This window comes from Aquila chrysaetos, chromosome 21 (assembly GCF_900496995.4).
Source record: "Aquila chrysaetos chrysaetos chromosome 21, bAquChr1.4, whole genome shotgun sequence".
NCBI classification, from domain to species: domain Eukaryota; kingdom Metazoa; phylum Chordata; class Aves; order Accipitriformes; family Accipitridae; genus Aquila; species Aquila chrysaetos.
In genome coordinates, this window is record NC_044024.1 from 3,197,512 (window position 1) to 3,222,361 (window position 24,850).

A 24,850-nucleotide genomic window follows, 5' to 3' on the forward strand; every position below is an offset into this window, starting at 1 on the left:
CTTGGATGTACGCAAAGTTGTTTCTCTTACATTTTTCTCACTCCTCTCTCTCACAGCTGCTCTGCAGCATTTTTACCCTTTCTTAAATAAGTTATCACAGAGGCACCACCAGCCTCCCTGATGGGCTCAGCTTTGGCCAGCAGCGGGTCTGTTTTGGAGGCAGCTGGAACTGGCCGTGTCCAACACGGGAGCAGCCCCTCATCTTTTCTCAGAGAGGCCACCCCTGCAGCCCCCCTGCTACCCCCTTGCCATGTAAACCCAATATAGCAGCTGAAGAAATACAATTCAGATTTGGTTTTTGCTCTCATTTGCACTGGCATTTATTTGAACCACAGTAGAAGCAGTGATTAAACAAATAATTGTCTATAACAAATAAGAAGTTAGTAGTAGAGAAGTATTACTGACAACTGTTTTGAGTTCTTTGCACCACACAGGCAATTGAGCCACAGCATCATTGCAACAATTGCATAACAACATTTGGATAGAACATACAACATGAAGGCATATTTGGCCTGCTTCAGCAAAGTAATCAACTCTATGCTTAAGAATCACTGAAGACAATGGCTCCTTCCTTAACCGCACGCCTCGGAGCTTAATCGTATTTCCATTGAAGTAAATGGCAAAACTCCAGTGACTTCAGAGGAGCAGGATCACATTGTATATGTTTTGCTTGAATATTAAACATGCACTTCACCCTGTCTAAGCACCTGAGGTAATAAAAAAGATACAGGAAATAGAAAACAACATTTTGCCACCACAGGTTTCACCAATATCAGAGTTGCAGTATTCATGCAAAACATAGAACTAAATTGAAATGTATTTACTATGTGAACACTGTAGTTACTTGACAACTGAATAGCAGAAGCATAAATAGAGAGAATTTGTCTAGCTTTTCATATCAGATCTCTCAAAGTTATATATTTCACTATTTTTTAATAGTAGCCTTCATATAATGTGGGAGAATTATTATGCAGTGAAGCAAGCAATGGGGTAAATTATAGACTCCATTCAGAAACCAATTCATACTATATGTGCAAGCAGTGAGAGATGGTCACCGAATTAGTTAAATGGATTCATGAAGAAATTTAAACATGCCTTTTGTTTCAAACCCAAAGACGGTTTGTGCTTTCATAATAAAAAGATCTATGTGATTTTAAAATAGCTTTCCAAAAGGATTTCGAATGCCACTGTATTGTAACTGAAGACAGAAATTACAAGTGTCCACTGATTATATTCAATGAAGTCTCTAGTAAACAATGAAACAAGCTATTTCTCTTCTAAAATGCTACGTATAGATATAGCTGAAAATGACAAACATCATTAGGAAGATACATTTCTCAAAAATAACACAAATAGTAAGGAAAATAGACAATCTCAATTTTAGTTTCTGAAAGTTAAAAAACTACATTTCTAATATATAAGTAGATGAGATAAAAAGTTGAGACATCATATTTTGCTCAGCTTATCTTTAAAATCTTTCAGTGTCATGAGTTCATCTTTTCTGAAATTCTGGGAGTCATGAGTCTGTAGTCTGCTCGTGGAGAGCAGTTCTCATCAAATATGATTTGCACTGAGTAGTCAAGATAAATTATTCAAGAGATTCATAAGGTGAACGGAGAGGCACTGGAGAAATTTCCTATAATGGGGTTAAGACTAACTGGGAGAAAAGTTTGAAAGATTTGTGTAGCATTGCTTATGCCTTAGAGCTAGCAAAATCTAACTGTTAAATTAAGCAATACAAAGACTTTATTCTTTCACAAATGTCAGCTGGCATTTGAAAGTCATTTCACGAGAATTTTGTCATACTTGCATGTGTACCCAATGCCATACTACAGCTCCTCCCTCCCCACCACCAGTTTCTTCTGTCTGGATCTAGGTACTAATCTAGCTATACTATAGAAATTAACGTACAAAATCACCATAGCACAATTATTTGGAATTTCACAATCTTTGAAATAAATGGAATACAAAGTGCAATACAGATACTGTATTTAAAAATCCCTGCACCAAATCCTGCTTACGTATTAAAATATGTCAAATTCTCCTGGACCGAAAGGTACTTAAACACACTGTACAATGCAGCTGAAATTATTACGGTAGTTTTGATCCCATATTTTTAAATGAGAAAAAAAATTTCTTTGTTGTTGAGTTCATCAAGGGAAATAAACAGCACTGGTACAACACATTTATTAACTTCCTAGATTTCCTGCCTGAATGCTTAGACAAAACTTAGTTCTTAACACACGCAACTACATGAAGAGATTGTTTGGATGTGTTTTATTTATCTGGATCTTATTAAAGCTAGTGTCTTCCCTCAGAATTCCTGCAGGTAGAATGTCCCTCAGCCAGCAGAATTTATTCTTTGACTCCACAAGCTTAGTCTTTTTGTTACTGGCTATTTTTTATTATAACTGATATAATGCTCTCCCTAAGCTACTGCTTCCCCTCCTTTTTTAACACTATTATGTATTCACTGAAATCTCAGATCTTTGAAAGCTATCTTAGTAGCTATCTCAGCAGCACTTCTTGAGAAAACTGAGACCAAGAAAAATCTTGGTTTCATTAATTTAAGTCAAAACTTTCCTGAGCTTACTCTAATTGATATGAACAAGAACCAAAGGAGGAGGAGGAGGTTCTCATCAGTCTGTATGTCCACATTCTATAATACAAATAACACAGAAATACTGAACCCACACTCTGTGACAGCACAGGTAGGATTACATTTGCCCTCACAGTAATCAGCCCATGCTGGATTGTATAGGGCGTCTCTACCCTCCGTACCACGGGAGGTTGCTTCACTTCATTGGCAAAACCACCCTGCTGTTTCATCAGCTTCTGATACAGCTCTACTTTCTCACACACATCGTGAGCACTTCTCGAACTGCTTTAGCTCTGTAAGGAAAGACTAATCAACTAAAAGATTTTGGAGGATGAGATTTTCCATCTTTTCCAAGCAGGGAATTCTAAATATAAGTCGGTTAATATTCGGATCTAGACTGCTGTCTTTTAAGCTAGAAATGTAGTGCACCACTTGCTTTTTCCAAGGAGAAAGAAATGAGTGTTGCAGAGAATTGCTAGATGTACACGGCCACTTAACTTCATTCTTACTGTCTTCAGCAGTTATAGCCAAAATATTCAGTCTCTGATCCAAGGTTTTGTGAAGGATACTAAAGATACCTTTGAAGGAGTTGCTTTACAGAGGCGTTGGGAAGTGCTGAGCCTCATCGAAAATTGTAGAATTCTGCTGCTGACCTTTAGAAGATTTCACTTTGAATGTTAATAGGACTTCTGTAAGAAAAATGAAGAACCTGGTAGAAACTGTTTAACTTAACACAAATCTGAGAACTAATAAAATTCTCGTAACTCCTATTTTTGTCTCAAGTAATACAAATCAGACCTAAGACTATCACATAGCTTATTTGCCATATTCTTTCATCATTTAGTCTTGTCTTCCAAAGTAATAAAGGCATTCTTTTCTGCAAAAAACTAGCGGTACTTATGACCAAGGTGATATATCTGGGGATTGTTTACATCCTGGTAAACCTTGGCTGTTGGCCCCTTGAGGTGGGACAGCTCTGCCAGGCAGAGCTATTTCGTGATGTTTCACCAACGGTTTGGACAAACTCTTCATGCAGTTGGGGCCAAAGTGCTTCAAAGGTGGGTTGTTTAAAACAATCCTTGGCTAGGGCAAGATGCAGCGCAACTGATCAACAAAACTTAAGCCCCATCTGCAATGCCTCTCAGCTACCCCCAAAACTGTAATACAAAGGATGCCTGCCACACAATTATATTTACAGTTTAAACACTAAATCTCTTTGCGTAAGCAAATCTTGTATCTCTACAGAGATCCTGACTACTGTCTCTGACCCAGTCCTGGAGAGATTCCTTAAGACAGAGAGCACAGGTCTGTTTGTATTACCGGGCCTCAGCCCTGAAAATACCATTTATAGTACACCCAAGTTGCTGCAGTGTAATGTTAGAGAAGTAAGCGGTAACTTGGTCTTGTAAAGGATTTTTAATTTCTCCCTAGTTTTCACAATAGGGAAATTGTGTGTTTCTAGGGAAGACAGAAGGGCGCAGCTTATAGCAATGCCTTTTTGCTTGGGAGTGTAGGTTTGTAGATTTTCCACATACCACATGCCTTAGACCACTGAGCTTAAAATCTCGTTAAATACATCATCTTCCCTGTTGCCAAATGATGTTTATTTACCACTAGTACAAAAAATGGGTAATAACAGGCAAGATTGAAGAAGCAATATTAGCTAATTCATTTATATTAAGTAATAAAAAGGTTTTTATCTTCTAGAATGTTTCCCTCATTAAAGCTAAGGTTCAGAGTAGCTTTTTCAGGCAAGCTACTGTGGAGATAGGTTCCCCATCTCTTTGCCCAGACAAATTCACACTGTGTGGCTGAGGCTCTCAGTGGGCATTAACTGGGCATGCATCTGAAAATCAAACCTGAGCCATATCAGTTGATGAATAGAAAATACATTGTTATTTAAACAGAAACTAGTAAATCGTATTTTCTTGGTTGATTTTTAAAATTATTTTCTTTGCTCCCATTACATATAAGCATGATGTACTTCTGATCAGTTCCATTCACTAATGTGTAGGCAGGTGACTCTATTCTTGATACAACTAATAGACAAAGCAGCATTTTTTTAAAGCTTAGTTTTTACAGGTTTTACAGGTTATACCATACTTCCACATTGAGAAGGAGGATTACAAATAACATCCTTTAAGCTTTTAGCAGTTTTTGAGATAGCTGATATACTACTGGGACCTACTCTTAATAAAAGTATTAAAAAAAATTCAGACAGATACTGCCTGTCTTCACCTTCAGGAAAAGAACCATATTCATTCTTAATGCAGGCCAGACAGTTTATTTTTATCAGACACATACATGCGTTAAAAGTGACAATTAGGGACTTTGCTGTATGCATTAATGCCACTGTATGAGCAGTATTTGAAAGAAAGCAATGTTGTAAAAATTATAAAATCCGTCAACGAAGTGTTGTTTGACCAGCTAGACCCTCTAGCTTCTGTCCTCACATTTCTACAATATTGTTCATTCTCGGGCATTGGTGAGGGTATCAATACAGATCTTTTTACTAACTGTAAATGCATCTGTCTGAATGCTGCAGATTAAATAAGGACGCCACATTATACATATTAACTCCATTGCATTTTTTTTCACTAGCAACCACGAAACAAGTATGTCTTAACAAATCTTGTTCACTGGGCAAAATACCAGTAAGACCCTGTTACCAGTTAAGACTTCTGTTTTACTGAGAAACAAGGATTTCAGCTTAAAAATCTGAAAAGAAAACAGGTTAGGATATAAGAGAAATGCACTAGTATTAAGAAACTTTTTACATTTGACACATACTGTATTACAAAGAAAAATATCCTTGTAAGACCATTAACTGCTGGGCCATAGGTGACTTCTGTCTAGTTTACTAAAGTAGCTAATAAAACTTGTATAGAGAGCCTTTTTTAGATAATGCTTATATGTATGAAAATGTATGACACCCTTGTACTATGGCTTGCACTTTACTTGCATTAAACTGTGAAGTAGGCTGTAGTAATGTCTTTGTATATTCAGGGGTTGAAATACCAAAGCACTAGAGTATCGTACTGCTGGTGTTCAACCTGTACTGGTGATGAAATCTGAACATGCTGACAATGTGTATTTTGACAACCCCACTAACTTAAAATCTTTAGCAAATAATGCTATGGGGTCTCCATGGTCTTTGTTTCTTTGTAAATATAAACATTCTTACTGTTTCTGTAGCAATAGGAGGTTATAAACCAAACTTTCACTAGGACTGTTTTCAATAACAAAAAAAATCTATAGCGCCTTGTATAAAAATCATGGAGACTCCATGACCTGTGGGCATTTTTTGTTTACAAGCAGTATGTATATATGTATTAGAGGCAGAACTGTTATTTATCACAAAGTTATGTTGTGGATGATTCTTTCTAAAATAAATATATGTTTTCTGTCATGATGAGAAATAAGTATTTTAGAGCCATCTCGAAAAGTTTGAAGTGTCAAAGCTTCAAATACACTAGTATATCTTCCATGTTTCAGCCTTGTTTTTCTAATCAGCTGTGAGATGAACTGAGAGGTAACGGTAAACCACCTGTCTATGCCAGGGAAAATGTCCTGAGTTGTGTCACACTTTAGGAGCATTCTGCAACTTTTCTATAATCACCATCTCACTTAAGCGCTTTTATGAGCAGATGCTCTACCGATACCGTAGTAAAGTCCCTCAGCTCATTGATGCTACAGAGAGAGAAAATTAACTGCTCTAGACTAATACAGGTAAAACTAGGTTTCAACCCCTGGATAATACAGTATTTCTTCAGTTTCACAACAGTATTTTTAATTTTATACTTGTCTATGTTGAGAGATGATCCAATAGTTTATATAGGCAACGAACGTTAGGTTTCTTTTTTCCCCTCTTTTCAGATGAGTTCTGTGTGAATTACTGTAACCGGCTGTGTTTTTTCTATCACAGATTAACTTGTTAACTTTTTGTGTGTCTACAACGAAAATTTATGAATGGAAAACTTCACTGTGTGTTGCTCACTGGGCATATACCTCATGGTACATTGCACAGACGTGTAAGTTGTAAGTTGCACTGCAACATTAAAAAAGGAACATATTGCTCTTTTTTCAAAGATATTAACTTATTTAAGAGATATAGTCTGTACATTATTAAAAAGAACATTTATTCTTCCTAAATTCAAACAAAGCTTTTGTTCTGGGGGGAAAAAAAAAAAAAAAGTCGTAAACTTCAGTTGTAAATTTGGACTTCAATAAACGAATTACCTGCACTTCAAATTTGCGTGCGTTCTCGAATCCCTGCCGTTAAGCGGCGCGGCGAGGGCCGGCCCTGGGTCTCCCCCGCACCCACCGGGCCGCTCCCCCGGCCGAAGCGACGGCAGCTCGCGGCGGATTTTCCCTCCGTGCCACCTTTTAAAATGGCGACACTTGGGATTTGCGCTTTTCTGACTGAAAACAGAACGGGTACGCTCGTATTCTGGAGTAGGTGTCGGGGGGGACGGACGGCGGGACGGCGTTTCCTGGGAGCTAAAAGGAAGACAAATAAACGGAGAACCAGACGTGAGCTCGGCGCAGGACCGAGGACTGCGCTGCAGCGATCGGCGAGCTGCCGGGTCTGGCGGAGGCCGCGCTGTCCCTGTCCCCGGCCCCGGCCCCGGCCCCGGCGGCCGCCGCCTCCGCCCCGAGGGACCCGCCGGGCCCGCCCCCCGCGCCGAGCGCTCGTCCCTTCCCTCTCGCCGTCCGCGCGGGGCGGTCGCTAACATGGCGGCGAAGGTGAGTGCCGCCTTGCGTGAGGGAGGGCGGTGCCGCGGCGGCTCCCTCGGCTGTGGGCTTCCCCCTCCCGCTCAGAGCCACCCGCGGTCTCGGGGAGGGGGGGAAGCCGGGGGACGCCCCGTGGGGTCTCTCGCGGCTCCCCCAGCCCCGCGGGAGCTCCCAGAAGAGCGCGGCCCGCCCGGCGGGCTCCCCTCCTGTCAGAGCCGGACTGCCGGGCCGGCAGCTCCGCGCCTCGCCGGGCACCCCGGCGGCTGAGGAGAGGGAAGGAGCCCCTTCTGCCGGCGGGTCACACGCGGAACTGGCCGGTCGGGGGGGGGGGGGGTCGCAGAGGTCGGGAGGAGCGCTGGGAGGGCGCGGGGTCGGCAGGGCGGGAAGCGGGTAGGCCCGGCGGGCTGTTGGGGGTCACCCTGCACGGCCCTTCCCCGGTGCTGAACTCGGGGTTGGCTCCACAACTGCTCCACTCCAGCGTGGGGGGGATTGACTAGGTGGTCGCAGTTCCTCGGAGCGGGGACGTCCCTTCAGCCTGTAACCGAGGGCTCAGATGAAGGAGGAGTAGGAAAGTAAGAGGTCTCAGAACTGCTTTCTCCGTTGCAGAACTTGAGGTAGAAAGAGCTGGTCCAAGAGAGTGGTTAAATCGTACAGCAGGGAATAAAAGAAGTATTTCTCTGCTGGTTGTTCTTCTTCTGCTTACAGCTTCTGAAACGCCTTCTGCTCCTTACTCGGGAGATGAGGTAGCAAGATACTGGTTCGGTAGTAGCATTGTGAAGTGTGGTGGTGTTATGCATCACTAAAACAAGGATGTTAAAATAATGCTCTTGGAGACCAACGGCGTCACAAGTATCAAAAATATCTTTAATTGTAGAGATACTACAGTGTCTTTAAACGGGGAAGAAAAGCGTGCCTGTAAAGAGCTAGGCTTTCTCTCAAATACTTAGACAGGTTTTCCAGTTTTCATAGTCAAATCGATGAATAGGTTGCTCTCACATGAATCTTCATTTAAAATATGTACATATCTGCAAAGAAAAAGATGATGCAAATGAGGACAGCCAAAGGAATGAAAATGGAGCATTTTACTTAGTTATGAGACAAGTACCTGAAAAAAGGAACCTTATTTGGCTTCACTGTATGCCTAGGTGATCGTGAAGTAGTATATAGTTCAGTACATAAATTCGAGTAATTCAGTACCTTTAGTGAAGTGACAGAAGTTTGTGCAAGTTTTATTCTTCTTAAGTTTTCACTCTCTGTGGGTTACCGTCTGGCAGACAAAGATGAAAAACAAATCTGTGGGGTGTCAGTAAGTTGAGGTGAAGTGGAAGGATGCTCTGTTCCACTTGTGTGCTGTTTTTCTGTAGTTGTCACTAGAGATGTATAAAGAAATACATGTCCAAATTAAAGTACTGGATTTGACCTAGAAACTTCTGACAATTGTCACATCTCATGTAACTTCTGGGAAAAATAAAAGAATCTGAGACGGTTTTCTGTTCTACCTCAAGACATCTAAGTGGTAGCAGGAAACCATAAACCCATGCCTCTTATTCCTTGAGGAACAGCTCTCCACTGAAAATATGACATGCAGTAGCTGCTAACATTTTAATCTTATTTTAATCTGGCTAGTAGATTCTGATTTTGTGGTAGAGAAGGCATGGCATATATATATATATACACACACATACACGCATCAGGTTTTTGCATATAGCCTACTCCTTTGATTACCTGTTTTTGTTTTGAGGCTTGTTCCTACCTTCAAGGCAAGTTTCCTTATTTGTGCTCCAATTCTTGAAGCAAGTATACAGAATTTACAGAGTTTCAGTTAGAAACAATACTTAATGTCTTGGAGATTAGCATAAATTCAATATATGGTTTTATTATGCTTTAGTTTGTATTCTGCATCTTTTGAGTTGAAGATAGTGAATTCTTTTTAGTGATGTAGCTTTTTAATTTTTTTTTTAATAGAATCTGTATTTTTGATCTTTGATAAGATTCTAAGGCTTTGAAGTAGATTGTTTGAAATGCAGAGACTTAAAGCCAAAATTATCTGGGTACATTTGACAGTTTTATATTTTGATTAGTTTTACTCTAGCTCTACTAATAAAAGGCTTAGCTGTAACAATTTTCTGCTAGAGAGCATATAATACATTTCTTCAGCAAATAATTGCTGTTCAGTCTTCCCATCAAAAATAATGCCGTGTCTGTTAGTCCGCACTATTTAGTGCTTTGAAATAACCAGTGTGCTTTTTATGCCTGTGAGAAAAACCAGTGTATGGGTGGTACATGTTGCAGCGTGATGCCAGTGTCAGTAGCATGGCACTGGTATTGGTGGAAATCTTCTCTTACCATTGACCTCCCCTCCCCGTCCAGAGCATTGCAGCTGATAGTTTCTAATGTCTGTAATTCTGGTGATGTTTAGATCTATGTTCATATTGAATTTGTCTCCAGAAGATGTCATCTGGGCTCACGGCTTTATGGCTGCTGGTATTTACATCTGTTGCCATTAGGGATTGAGTGATTTTCTTTTGTTAGTTTCATAAGGCTTAGGTCAGAGCATTAATTCAGATAAAAGCAGAACTAGTAGTAAAAGGCAGAGCAGATGTTGAACTATTTCGATTAAAAAAAAAAAAAAAGTAAAATATTTCCTGAATTCATTAAAGAGAACATTTTTAGTTTTGAATCAGTTACTGACTGATGTTCTGGAGTCATTCTACTGGTTGACCATGCAATTCTGGCATTTTTTACAGCTCAAGCTTGTTGCAGATGTTTTTCTCTGTACTTCTTTCCTAGTTTTTGATATAACTACATGATCCTGCCATTTCTTATTTCTCAATAACTTCTTTTAGAAGACTTCATAGGTAAAATATCTTTTAATTTCTTTAACTAAACAGTGGATGATTTTCCTTGTTTAATACGTAATATCCTTCAAAGTAATTTTAATAAAATAATTTTAATAATAAGAAACAACTTAGCTAATTGAGGTATTTTTAATATACCTAGTCATTAGATAAAGGAAGAGGATAGGCAACTCAATGTAGTGAAGCCTCTTTTTGTGCAGTCAAGGTGACGTTGCTTTTCCTTCACCCCAGTTCTTTGTGATTTTAGTGGAAAAGAGTGAAACCTTCTTGGAATAATTGTGCCAGCATAAATGTTAGATAGTACAGCTGTTCACTTGGATTTTTAAATATTTATGCATTTGTCTTCAGGCATCCAAAAGTAAAGCAATTACTGTCAGTCAGGAATTGGACCACTTTCATCGTTCCTGGTATAGCTTTCTCTTTTACATTTAGCACAATATACTCCGTTGTGACTCTTTAAAACGAATTAATCAAATTTGTTAAGTGAACAATATAACGTTTTCATGCTTTCTCACTTCTCACTTTTAAATTTTATTTTCCTTCTGGCATCTGCTGAAAATTGGTATGTTTTCTTGGTAGCAACTTGTGCTGAAATAAGCCATCTGAATTATGATACGTTTTAAACAGTTTTCTTTAATAATTCTTAAAAAATACAGACTTTTTTTGAGGACGGATGTCCCTTTGTAGATAATCTCCTGTAGCTCAGACTGTGGCATTTTGCTTTAAGCAACGCTATCAGAAAGGCAGTTACTGTGTTAATTGGTTCATATTTTGATTAGTGCCATCCTCCCTCACCTATTTTCTGTGTCCTGGGGCTGTTCAGTGCTAGGAGAGCTGCTCTCCTGTGCTGGGCACAGCTGAGGCAATAGACCCTCCTGGTGACTTTTTCTGCTGAGGTGGTCATGTTAGGCACTGAAAGGCCAAATGGCAAGTACTCCTCAGTATAGCAGTTGTAACCTAAGTTGTACTAAGTGTGTTAGATCATTGATGTTTAACGTTAAATAACATTATATGTTAAACCTTTTGTCAACATGGGACTAACTGAATTTTTTCACAGTGCTGGTCAACGCACATGATATCCGCGTGGCTGTATTTCCACGTGTGTAGGACTGTTCCCTCTAGGTTGCTGGAAGCGGTACCACCTTCCATCTTCCTTCTGACCGTGTCCGCGCTTGCCAGCATAGCTGGGTCAACGTGGGAAAAACACGGTTCTTTAGTAACACAATTCTTGCTATCTCCCACTCTGCCCCGCTCCAAATCCAGACGTGGTGTTGGCTTAACTTGCAAGGTGTGTGCTCCCGCGCCTGTGCGCGTGTAAACCCTCCCTCCGTCCCCCGGCGAGGAAATGGGCGACGGCCATCCCAAGTTCTTGCCTTTGAGTCACCGCCCTGCCTGTCAGCCGCTGCGGGAAAAGGAGCTCGCTCAGCCTCTGCTTTTGTGCTGTCCTCGTCTCCCCTGGCTGGGACTCCCGATGCAGCAAGTTCCTCGGAGCCGTGTCCCCAGCTTTCCTCTAGTGTCCATGTCTAGCAGTTCTGTATCGGTGCCCCTCGGGCCTCTTATTCTTCATCTGCAAAGGTAAAGTAGTTCGGGGTGTCACTGTTGTAAATTAAGAGAATAGTACATGCTGGTCGGCATGGTTACGTCTACAGTGATGGCTTTGCCAGCTGAGGGTTGCCAGCCTAGCTGTGCTGGAGTCGCGGGGTTTTTTGACGCTTCCAGCTGACATAGCTGTGTTACAAAAATGTCGTAATGTCAACCTGTCCTGAAGAGAAAAAGAGGTGGGGTTCTGTTTCTCGAAGCAAAATGAGCTCAGTCCTACGCCTTTTCCTACCGTTTCTATATTGAAGAAAAGCATGAAATAAATAGTAGCCACTAGCAGACTTTTAGGACGGTGCCATAATTACACTGACAGGAAGGTTTTATGCTCCAAGGAGAGGGAAGGGGCACATTGGCTGTATGTTAAGAGCAGGAATACTATATATTAATAGACCGTCACTGTAGAGAAACCTTAAGTAACCCTTCCTCCCCTTAGCCCCCCATGCGAAAAAATGCAAGTGAAGAATCATTTTTAGCTTTATCCTACAGCTTTCAGCTCTGGCATTGTCTGCTTGCCCCTTCTTTCATAACAGTCCTCTCTCATCATAGCGGTGTCCTCCTTTGCTCTCCTACGGCCTTGTGTTTCGTTGTGATTGTATGATCTGAAAGTTGTGCTGTGATGATAGCATAGTTTAGAAGTGATGGTGTTTTGCTGTCTTGAGTAGTTTAATCTGCATGTGATTGATGTCTGATGAACCTGAGCCAAGTCAGGGTGGTGCTTTTGCCTTTCTTCGTGTTTATTTTGTTTTCACTATTATAACTAAACGCTATGGAGCAAATCCCGCTCTTTTGACAGGGTATTTCCAATTGAAAGCTGAGGTAACAATGAGGATATAGTGGAGTTTTATACTAGGGATTTAAGGTATTTCCCAAAATCAAGTTGTTTTTTCCCTGCTTTTCTATTTTTCTGGCACTCTACCATGTGCCAGAAATCTCTCTCTATGCAGATCCTGGGAACATTTTTCATACTTTAAAAATAAGTTTCAAAAATGTTTCAGGTGAAGAACATAACAGAAGAGTCTTTATTGATATAGAAGAAACCATAATCTACCAAAGTTGCAGATGCTTTAACATGTTGTGGCAAGTTTTTTTTAATATATGGCATGCCAGCATGCTTAATGCCACTTCTGACTGGAATCTTAAAGCAGTAATTTACAGAAGTTCACGTATTTGAGTTTAAACTTTGTGTCATATACGATGTTTTCTTTCCAAACTAATGTTCTAAGTAGACATCAAGCTATCATGACTAAACCTGTATTCCTGTAATTTACTTTGTAACATACGTGGTTCAAAAGGTTAAGCAAGTGATTCTTAATTCCAGTTATTGCTATGTATTTTCATTTATTGTTGACATGCAGTTATTCCAAACAGACAGTAGTTGAACCATTCTATGAATTGGACAGGAGATGATGTTTTTCTGATGTCATGTTAGTAATAAATGTAAATAAAATAGAGGTGCTTTTTGCTGAAACAAGAGAGTCATTCATTGACTTGGACTACCTGTATGTTGAATAGATTAGAACTGAAATTTACCTTAAGGGATGATGGAAGCATCGACATGGCTTTGGACACAAAATTATTCCTGATATTTTAGTCATAACCGTTGGTGGTGGTGATCTCTAGCTTTTTCTTTACCATTGTAATTTGAGAAAATCTTTGTCTAAGACAGAAGAGGTTTCTGAAAAGTATACTATTTTAAAAAGTTTTTAGAAGTGACATGTTTAATGCCATATTTGATCAAGCATAACACAAGAGTAAAATCCAGATTTTACTGGAGTGAATTTTTTATTTCTGCATTAAGACTCCCTTTTTTCATCTGTCTGGCCCAGGTGGCAAAGCTGGCAGCTGTTTCTTCTGGTCTGCCATTTGCATGTATTACTGTATATGCAGCAACAGAAAAGGAATCAAAAGGTCAGCTGGTGAAGCCAAATCAGGTAAGAATCTTACTGTTTGTCAGTCTTTAAAATAATACTAGAAGAATCTGCAGAATACTATCTCTTTCCATTGAATTATATTACCCAGTAGATAAAATACATACCTAAGTAATATGTGATAATAAAAATTACCTCCTAAATAACTGACCACTATAGCACAAATAAAACATGAAGTGTTACAATAGTTAGTAAAGTTTTATCTCATTTTCATAATGACATTATTTCCAGACCAAAGCCAGAAAAGGTAAAGACTGTAGTACTTACTGATAATAATACTCTTTTTCTATTGTACAATTTCTAGTAATACATTTGTGCATCTTCCAACTATTCTTGCTCGTGCTTTTTCAGAATACAAGATGTTTTTATCATACTCAGTAATTCTACTTCTTAGAACCTATACGATACTTTCAGTTTTCACTTCTAAAGAATTAACCTGTAGTCACACTTGTGTAAAGTAAGTTTGTTAATATAAAAGAGCGTAATTCAGTACAGAGGTTTTATTTGCTGTAATGGGAACACTAAGGATTTGCAGTCTTGAAAACCACTATTCAGTGTAAATACTAATCAGTATACAAAACTATCTCCCGACAGTACACTTATGCTTTTCTTTCCAGCTTCCAATTTACTGTCCACCACCTCTGAAATCGAAATACATTGAAGAACAGCCTGGTCACTTGCAGAAGCAATTTTCTTCAGTAAGACAGGCAACTGGCCGCTATATTGGATGGTGCAAGGTAAGAAATACCTGCATCCAAAGTTTCCTGCAGTTCCTGACAGCACTAGACAAAAACATTTTAAAATCAGCATGCTTCACCCTGGAGTTGTTTTTTTGCAGTTCCTTCTATTAGCATACACCTATAATTTAAGATGCAAAAATGAACCCTTTTCTCGTTCTTCTCTGCTGTGCTTGTAACGGGGAACCTGTGCATTCTCCCTGTTTTCCATATCAAAAGGCAGTGAGATCAAAGAGGTCCATTTTGGTCAATGCTGAACTGGATCTAGGCCAACCCACAATGTCAGGTTCAGAAGTATCTCTTGGTTAACTTCTACAGCAAGAATTACGTAGGTAAATTCTTGCTAGCAGAACTTGATAGCATTTAGGAGTCTGAAATTCCAGGTACAGTTCACGGAGAGAGCAGGCCGCTTCCAAAGGGCGGGTTAAAAGACCTGATGTAGGTACTTTAGGAAAGACAAACTTGAGTGCATCCGATATAACTGTTAAAGCAGGCTGTTACTAACTAGTCATCAAAAATACCTTGCAACTCTGTTACTGAATACTCTAAGCACAGAAGAAAACGTGATGCCTGTCGCCATTCTCTTTAACTGCTGGTAAAGGACAACTTTTTACTCTCGTTATTAGTATAAGGCATTTTATGCTTGTACTTTTCTCTTACAAACAAAATAGACCCTATTATTTGAAAAAGGCAAGGAAATAAAAATATCTTCCTGTATTTTCTGTAAATTTTGATTCCATTGGTCTGTGAAAATTTTGTCAGTGACTGCATAACTGAAATAATTGAGTTATAAATCTGTATCAAACTTTTCCATGCCCTTAATCAAGTGAATGTTTCAGAGATTGACTAGCAGTGACCTCTGGTGGTACAAATTCTGTGTTACTGCAAACAAATTATTTCGGTGACATAACTCAAGATGACATTCTTTTTCATTAATCTCCTAAAGAATGTGTATTTACTCAGTTTGCTTAGCTATCTGAGGACAATGATACCAATAATAGGCTAGTAGATTTTTTTTCTGGATAAAGAAAAACTTGTGATTAAATAAATTGACTGATTTGAGGGGAGTAAAGCAAACTAGTTGAGCACACATCTTAAGCCAAATCAGTATTGCTTATCTTTAGCGAAACTGAGCACCGTTTTTACAAATTAAAAGACAAAGTCAGTTTTACTGGGTAAGTCTCTCTAGGGAAGAGGAGATAGTATTTTACAGTTGAATTTTCTTCTGTTACACAGTTGGCATCCAGATGTTTTGCTACCCTGCAGTTTTGTTCCTGAGATGTCAATTTTGAAAGTGATCTTACTATATTAAAGAGATTTTTTAAAAATTAAATATGGATGGAAATTTTGAAAATATAAATATAGTAGTCAAAAAGGGGATGGATCTTAGCACAGCCTCTGTAGAAGTTCACTGATCTGGTTTGTGTGTTTTTAGAGTTACATAATACTTCTTTGTCTGACTGTGCTGAGCCATATGTATCAACCGAGTAGTTTTGTACTGAAAACATCTCCTTTTGCAAAGATATGACATTTATTTTGCTGAGGTTTTTTTGTTTTGTTTTGTTTTTGTAGGATGCTTTTTTCTTTGTTAAAAATGGAATAATGGATTCAATTCAATTTGGAAAAGGTAGGCGAGTCACATCTTTCTGAATTGAGCATTTTCTGTTGTTTCTCCTTGCAACCTAGAAAGGTGGTTGAAACAGCAAATTCTAGTTAGAGGGGGAAAGGGTGGAAGGGGAGTACACTGGAATCCTTTCCGCAAGTGTGGGGGGGGAAAAAAACCTGGGACCACTGTTAATTCACCGTGGAGTTTCATTTCCATTCTCAAATGAGAGAAATGGCCAATTAAATAGTATTTCTCATTCCTTTGATTTTAGCTTTGTTCTTAAAATCATAGTATCACAAAATCATTGAAGTTGGAATCTCTGTAGATCCACAGATCGTCTAGTCCAGTCACCTGCTTAAAGCAGGTCCAAGGCAGGTTGCTTAGGTCGCTGTCCAGTCAGGTCTTGAACATCTCCAGGGATGGAAATTCCACAACCTGTCTTAATTATAAAAATGGCTTCTTAATTCTAGCACAAGTTACAAGCAGGATTTGCATTCAAGCTCAGTGTCAGAAACTGTATCTAGAAGTTATTTTCCTTAAAAATGGTGTATTGGGAGATACCAAAATATGCATTGTCTCATTTAATCTATATTAACTCACAGTAAAATCAAAAGTTAAAACTATGCTTTCCTTTTCCTTTATTAAGGACTAATATTTTACAAAACATAAAAAAGTACCTAAGGAGAAAAATTGTTAGCTTTGCTGCTGTGTTTTGAGGACCGTGATTCTCGTTCTATCTAACACAGGCTGCAGAGTGTGCACCTGGATAATAAGGCATCTTCATTCATTAACAAAACAATCCAGTCTTGGACTGTTTTGAGTTTTGGATATTCGTAATATTACTTTCATCTTTATTTCTCAAGTGGGAAATAAAATAAAAGGATTAATACTGAATTGCTATACTTCTTTTTTTTCTTCCTCTTTTTTTTTTTTTTTAATTCTAAGATGCTTATGTTTACCTGAAGAACCCACCACCAGAATTTCTTCCCAAAGTTGGTGTAATTACAATATCAGGCTTAGCTGGCGTAGTGCTGGCAAGAAAAGGTAAGGTTTTTTTCCTTATTTTCATTACTGATGTGTTGAATATGTAGCATGTAGTAATTTTAGTGGTCAAAAGATTTTTCTGAAACATAGGCAAAAACCTATGCAACCAATATTAAAAAAAAAAAAAAAAATCCTTCCTGATAAATTGAAGGGACATTATTAAATATTTCTTTTAGAAGCTGGCTAAGACCTAATAGACAGAGCAGGATTATATAGTCATTTTTAATGGTGGAATCAACAGAAGTTCAAAGGAGGACACTTGTTTTGAGTTTGTTCATTATTGGTTTTCAAAAACAGTGTGCGTATGGGAGGAAACTGGAGATAAACTGACAGGTAAGGTTACTGAATATAGCAAAAACTAAGGGAATTTAGAGGAAAGAAGCTAAAGAATGTTGGCATTTGGCTAACAGGTACAAAAGAATACACATTGAAAGGCATGGTTTCGGCAGCTTTGAAGCCAAAACGGTAATTGAATAGATACAGCTGCCTCTCCTTTCCAGATAAATATTAGAGGGATAATACTTCACCTGCTAGAAAATATTGTACAGAAAATGTTTATCTATAACACCTGAGTGTGTGTCTATCTGAATATTTCACAAAGCAAATGGGTGAATCAAAATATTGGCAGATTTATAATAAAAACATTCTTATGTCCCTGTTACTTTTGGTGGACAGATTTTTAAAAAAAAAAAAAAAAAGACGACTTGGGCTTGAGAATCTGTCATCAGGGCTCCTTGTCAACAAGCAGGAACCTGCGCCTGGCCCAGCCGTTCTCGCGTTTGAACAAAGAGGCCCCAGTTTCCTGGCTCCTGGCAGCTCCAAATTCTGCCGTCTCTGTCCTCAAGAGAGCACGCATGGAGCTAGTAAAGAACCACAGCAGCTCCGAAGTGACACAAGACGTTCTTCTCATTTTTCACAGTACTGGAAAATCTAATTTGGGATTATTTCTCATTCAAGAAACCAGTATTCAGAATATCAATATCTCCTGCAAACGTGACTGCACTGAAGTGTAATCACACTGTGTATTTTTTTCTCCAGCCGTTATGGGGATAAGTTTGATGTAAACAATGGTTAAGTGTTAAACAATTGCTTTTAATTGATACAACTGCTTAGCTTTACATTTCATTAGTGTCTAATTATTTGAAATATTTGGCTTTATACAGATTCTAGATTTAAGAAAATTGCTTATCCGTTGGGACTTACTACTTTAGGAATTTCTGTTTGTTACCCAGCTCAGTCAGTGGTAATCGCTAAGGTAAGTTTACTTGTCTATTAATATTGAATTAACAATGAATTTAGTCATAGCATTCCCATTTCACTTGAATTAAGTGTCATGGGACTGGGAGTCAGAATTCACATGCATCTTCATTAAAACATATAATCCATCACAGGTGTTAATTGCATAACTATAAAAAAATGAATAAACTGACTGAATTTAAAAATGCAGTTGTATAGCCTCTCAAATTTTAATCCTCATTTCTCAAATAAACAAAGATCATTGCTGAAATAAAAGTAAATAAAAAATAAAGCTTTGCTGAACTTGATAGATGTGCAGTTTGAGATACTGTACAACTGCATCTCTTGTTAGAATTCCTTGTTTTCCAGTTACTGCCATCTTGCAGTTGTCTACCTGATTAGAATTTGTCTTAGTTGTTTATGTAGAAAAGGAGAGCTATACTTAATATTTTGCATGCAAGAACTGTTTACACACAGTACTTTTAAACACAAAAAGTGAATTGAAAAGCAGGATATATAGTCTATGTATCTGTCCTGGTTTCAGCTGGGATAGAGTTAATTGTCTTCCTAGTAGCTGGTATAGTGTTATGTTTTGAGTTCGGTATGAGAAGAATGTTGATAACACGCTGATTTTTTCAGTTGTTGCTGAGGAGTGTTTAGACTAAGTCCAGGATTTTTCAGCTTCTCATGCCCAGCCAGCGAGAAGGCTGGAGGGGCACAAGGAGTTGGGAGGGGACACGGCCAGGGCAGCTGACCCAAACTGGCCAAAGGGGCATTCCATACCATGTGACATCATGTCCAGTATATAAACTGGGGGGAGTAGGGGTGGGAGGAATTGCTGCTCAGGGACTAACTGGGCATCGGTCAGCGGGTGATGAGCAATTGCATTGTGCATCACTTGTTTTGTATGTTCCAATCCTTTTATTACTACTACTGTCGTTTCTATTATTGTTATTATTATCATTATTAGTTTTTCCTTTCTGTCCTATTAAACCGTTCTTATCTCAACCCATGAGTTTTACTTTTTTTCCCCGATTCTCTCCCCCATCCCACTGTGTGGGGGGGAAGTGGGTGAGCGGCTGCGTGGTGCTTAGTTGCTGGCTGGGGTTAAACTATGACAATATCTCTTCCTTCTCTATAGTTTTCCAGTGTTTCCCTGTTTAGAAAAGCACATACTGCTTCATAAGAATTCTTTGTAGTTCCCTGATGAACTTTGTATTTATAGTTTGAAAACTGCCCTTCTGTGTTAATCTGATGAGATAGGAAAATTAGTTTAGTTAGTTGTGTTTTGTTCTAGGACTTACCAATCTTTAAGTTAAATGATCAGGTTTAAGTTTTGACAGAAAGATTTGTGGGACATTATCCTGAAATCTGATTGAAAAAATTACTATTTAAGCTCTAACTTTCCATCATGATGAATCAGTTGCTATTGTTATTAATTTTAGTGAGGTGGTTTTGTTTGGTATTTTTATACTTCCAGAGTACTTAGGAAGATATCACAAAGATCTATACTGCGGTTAAAATCTTTGGGCAATCTTATATTGCTAAACTGATATGTTGGTTTTTTTCTTATAGGCAAATCAGTGAGGATTACTGTTTCTCAAGAGGCAGTGGAATTTCTTGGCTTATTGTCATAAGACTTAAATGTCAGGGTTGGAAGATGGAGAAATTAATAGGAATGCTACACTGTATGTTATGACCTATCTCAGGAAGCTAAATCCTTGTTTCCTATCTACTTACATTCTGTATCACCTTTTGCACAGTTTTTTGTAGTTGCAACTCTGAAGTATTCTGTTTCTACAGAGCATTTGTAAAGGTACTCCATAGTTACTGCAGTATTATACAATTACTTTTCAAAAATAGACTGAAGGATTTGGCCATTTGTAAAGCAAAGCACTGCTCACTAACATGGGCCAGGTCATCTTTTGGGGCTTTTTCCTTTTGTGTTACTGTCTTTGATCATTTCCAACATAGTGAGACAACTTTGGATCCTTTAAAGCTGCTGCTCCAGTCTGTTGTGCAAACACTGCCAAAACACTGTTTGCTGGACAGGTTTTGATTTCATTTTGCGTAGGTGGATGTAGCATGTGAATGCTACCTGTGGATTTCTAATACCAATTTAAACATTATTTAGGATTTGTTTGATGTAAGAGAAACATGCACTAGATCTTGAAAAGTAGGTGATTAAAATGTCTTAGCATGGGGTCAAGCATGTTCTCATGCAAATAAGATGCATTTCATTTGAATAGTCTGTGTATCTTAGTATTTTTAAAGCTGTTGTTAAATTATGTTTTTTCTAAAAAAAAATAGGTAACAGGGAAAAAGTTATTTTCTGCAAGCCATCAAATCTATGAAGCTGTGCGATCACTATGGGCAAAAAAAGAAGATGGCACCAAGGTAGGCTTTCTGAAGTAATGACTGTAACTCATAAATTCAAATGGAGAAAAAAGGAAATTAGAAGGCCAAGTACTATTCTGCTGATACTGTTTAAGATTACTAATTGCGTTAAGTGAGGCACAAAAACCCCCTCTGATATTTTTGTAACTTCAGTCTGTAATTTATGTCTTATTTGTTATGCCTTTCAGACCAATAGATCACGAGAACCCCTGTGTAGTCCCACAATACGTGCAAGATGCACAAGAGAAGACTGACTTTCTCTTACAGCTCATTTTTGATCTTGACAAAAATAATCCATTCTGATTCAAGCTTGGGTCCTAAGCAGACCACTGTATTTAAGATAAAGACACACAGAATGACAGTGGGTATGACTAGCTTATTCTTAAACAGATCAGTGAAAGAAATTCCACAACCCTTCCAGGTAGTCTGTTTTAATTACCCTGTGATATAGATTGTCCATGTCTGATTTTTTTTTTTTTTTTCCTTGTCCTGTCCTCATTGCAGCCATAGTGAATACATGGTCAGTAACCTCTTCATATTGACCTATTATGTATGGAAAATTTATCATGGTTTTTGACATTATCTTCTCCGTAGTATAATCTTTTGTTATAGAGCAGGCTTTCCAACTCCTACGTAATTCTTGTTCTCCTCTGAGCTTTCTGTAGTTTCTCTCTCTCCTTTCTCTGTTTTTAGGGGTTTTTGTGTGTGGCTTGTGTTGTTTGTTTTTTTTAAGTGGTCAAAATAGAACATAGTAAACTAGCTGAGGCCTTGCCAGCCCTAAGTAAAGAGGAATATTAACAGCCTGTAAATTACATATGGAATTTGGGCTAGTACATCCCAGAGTTAAGCCTGTTTTTTCTGCAACCTGAAGGGGTTTTTCTCCAGTGGAAATTATAAATGCTTGACAAAAGTAGTACTTCCCTGAGTAAAATTTCAGCTTTGCACAGTGATTGTTTTTTTTTTTTCTCTTTTCAAAAGAAAATTAAAGTTTCCCAGTTATATTAACATTTAGAAGTATTTTGCTTTGAATTTATGGTGTTCATTTGTATGCAGTCCTCATCTTTTATTTCCACTGAGGAGCACAAATGGAATTCTGAGTTTTGAAAATGAAGTTCAGATAAATGTCATTAAACTGATAGTGAAACAAGAACTGATGTGGTAAAGATGGTTTCTATTAACTTTATTTTTTTCTCTGAGTGAAGCCTGTTACCAAACCAATATATTATTTTTCATTACTAGGGTGTTACCATGATTTATCTTTCCATCTTCTGTTAACTAAGGGTAGTAAGTGTTCTGTAAAAATGAAATACTATTTCATTCTGAAAATGAACAGTGACTTCCTTGTGAAGTACTTTGAGGGTCTCAGGTAAAAGCACAGTATCACTTAAGTATATACTTGTGACAAAATAAATTTCCTTACATGTGAATTTGAAGTTATTGTATCTGAACTGTGGCATTCTTTCATGCATTTTATTTTTTTCCAGCTGTGTCCCTTGAGTGCAGCTGACTTTAACACTACTAGTTGAATATCATTATATGATGTCATATCTGAAAATAATTTAATAAAAGATAAGCTTTCAGACTTGAAAGGTTTATTTTGCAATAATGTATTAAGCATATACCCATGTGCATTTTTTTTATTAATGTTTGGTTCACAGCTGCAGCAAGAGTCAAAATCAGTTACAGAAGAAGATAAGAAAAAGAAAGAAATTTCTAGTACAAAACCTGAGTCTGCTATTGAGTCAAGATCATTTAACAGAACAGAATCTTCTCCAGTAGAGTCTTGGAGTAATACAGATCCAGTGCCTTCATCAGGTGAATTAAACATTTCAAGTGTAATCTCAGGGCAACTTGCAAATCCAATTAGTTGACTTAATTTTGGAGTTACCCTTGCTTTAAAATGGAGCAGGCTGTCATAGCGTATTCTTGAGAATATATTGTACACACTGTCAGTTAATATATACTTCAGAGCCTCGGGGAGGTGATAATTTTCTCGCTGTGGACCCTGTCACAGTATCAGAATTCTTATATATTTGTTGTTCTCTCTCAATAATGTTTTCTTTCATTCCATATGGTGTGGACCATATCCCATATTGTTAGCAATGAGATGATATCATGAAGTACTTCTGTTAAATGCCTACTTTAAATTACCCTTCTGTTGTTGGAATACTATAAGTGTAATTTAAAGGATTACTGCTGGATTTTTATGAAAACAGCTAATTTGAATTACTCTTCATTTCTCTGTACAGGTTCTGTATCTTCAGCTATTGTTAAAAGAGGAATGTGTAATTGACAAATGAAGCATTGGATTTTATTTTGCTAGTTTTTTTACAGTGGTATTCTTTGTGCTTCTTAAGTGGTTGAGCTAGTCGACTAGATCATGTAGCAGCATATTTAACATACAAATATTTTGATAGGCCAATTGCTAAGAGAAATAGTAGAATTACCTGTTAAAGGAGAACTAAATTTGTTTTAAAATATTGTTACCTTTGTAGGGGCAGTTTTCAGATTTTACTCGTCACTTAAACTTGCTTACTTCTTTTTATTGTGTTCTTTACCAGAATATTTTTTTTTTTCTGGAAAGCAAGCAGAACATATTTGGATGGGTTTTTAATTTTTTTTTCCTTTATTTTCACTATAATATACATTCACACCTTCCTTTGCTTTGCACCTGTATTTTTTCTGATTTAGTTTGTGGAATGCTTTGATCTGTTTTTACATTCGCTTCAGGCCAGACTGTCTTTAATGGTTTTGTATATCTTCTGTCTTTGCTTTCATGGTTGGAATTAGTTCATGTCCCTAACACAGCCAAAAATATCCATGCCCTAAATTAATCTGTGTTTTCAGAGATGTTTATTTTCACTAGTCCAAAAGGGGCAAAGCTTTCAGGAGAACATAGCACCCTTTGTTAAACCAACTGATGTAGCTGGAAAAGAAGCAGACTAGTAATCAGAGGCACAGTCCTAAAAAACCTGCCTTTATATGCTCTTCGATCCTCTGGAATTACAGTATCATTAAATATGTCAGTCTTTGTGCATTGTCATTCAGGATGAGCGTGAGGGCTCAACGTTTTAGTAAACTTAGTTCATTGTTTTTGGAAGTCATGAAGTGAAACTATGTAAGAGTGTTTGTCTTAATTTGGAATTCCTACCATCTGGCAGCAGCTTCAGGGAAGATACTGATGCAGTTGGTTTTGGGAGACAGCTGTGCTCGTGGGAGCAGTGGGGGAAGAAGAACTGGAGATCTTTTTTCCACGTCCCAAACTTTCCCTTCCTTTCCGTGTGTAGGGCAAGGCATCACTATTTCTTCTCTCACCCTGCTGTGTTCAGGAAGTATTATTATAGAGAGTAGGAGGAAGACCTGCTCTCCATTCACTGCTGTAAGCTAGTAATTACAACATGCCTTCATCGTCCTGTATCACTTACACAGTTTGAAATAGAACATATGTATTTTGATCTTTTGTAAGTGTTTGGTAATACAGTAATTATCAAAATGTGTCAATAAGCTTTTTATTTCTACAGCTCAAATGTGTATTTTTTTTTTAATTAAACTACTTTAATATCTCCCACAGGAACAGCGAAGAAACCAAAATTTAAGCCTGATCCAAAACTTATGGACCATGGTCAGTCCAGCCCAGAAGATGTGGATATGTACAGTACTAGAAGCTAAGACAAATCTGCTTACAAATATTTGCAAAGTATTACAGATGGGGGGGGGGGAGAAGGGAAGGAATAATCCTTACAATACATACTCCACGAAGTATAATTTAATCAGGTATTTTCTTATATCCCAGTTTGTATTACTGATTTAGATGATTCTGTTCAGTGACTATTTCGTTTGTCACTACTTGGAAGCAGTGAGAATTCACTTATTGTCAGTGTCATTAGTGAGACACTGAGAAAATGATGTTTGTCAGTGTCTTCTCACAATGAGGTTTCTCTGTGCCAAGCTTGTTAATAAATGTCACTTTACAAAAGGTATTTGAAAATGTAAACATATCTCTATACTTCAGCTCAGATGTTCATTGATCTAAAAGAACAATGTGATGGGTGGGGTTGGCAGAGGCTGCTTTGTCTTTTTTCTTTCAGCTCTGGACTGAAGTGCAACTTCTT

The 24,850-nt window shown here is 38.1% G+C and overlaps 1 protein-coding gene and 1 long non-coding RNA gene across 2 annotated transcripts; one reads left to right on the forward strand and one right to left on the reverse strand.

Moving 5' to 3' along the window:
* Positions 1 to 295: 295 nt before the first annotated feature.
* Positions 296 to 7,248, reverse strand: LOC115333563. The gene is made up of 2 exons (XR_003920844.2): positions 6,839 to 7,248; positions 296 to 3,288 (listed from the first exon to the last, which is right to left on the reverse strand). It is a non-coding gene; the product is annotated as an uncharacterized LOC115333563 (long non-coding RNA).
* Positions 7,249 to 7,252: 4 nt separating this feature from the next.
* APOOL (apolipoprotein O like) lies at positions 7,253 to 24,718 on the forward strand. Its single transcript, XM_029996649.2, has 9 exons — positions 7,253 to 7,345; positions 13,617 to 13,721; positions 14,336 to 14,455; positions 16,028 to 16,082; positions 17,007 to 17,105; positions 18,269 to 18,360; positions 20,652 to 20,738; positions 22,397 to 22,553; positions 24,310 to 24,718. Exons 1-9 carry the CDS (start codon positions 7,334 to 7,336, stop codon positions 24,405 to 24,407), a joined length of 825 nt encoding a protein of 274 aa, XP_029852509.1. The 5' UTR covers positions 7,253 to 7,333; the 3' UTR covers positions 24,408 to 24,718.
* Positions 24,719 to 24,850: the final 132 nt, after the last annotated feature.

Coding starts and splice junctions, on each gene's coding strand:
- APOOL (XM_029996649.2), top strand. Junction 14,456..16,027: donor GCTATATTGGATGGTGCAAG/GTAAGAAATACC, acceptor TTGTTTTTGTAG/GATGCTTTTTTCTTTGTTAA. Junction 18,361..20,651: donor AGTCAGTGGTAATCGCTAAG/GTAAGTTTACTT, acceptor AAAAAAAAATAG/GTAACAGGGAAAAAGTTATT.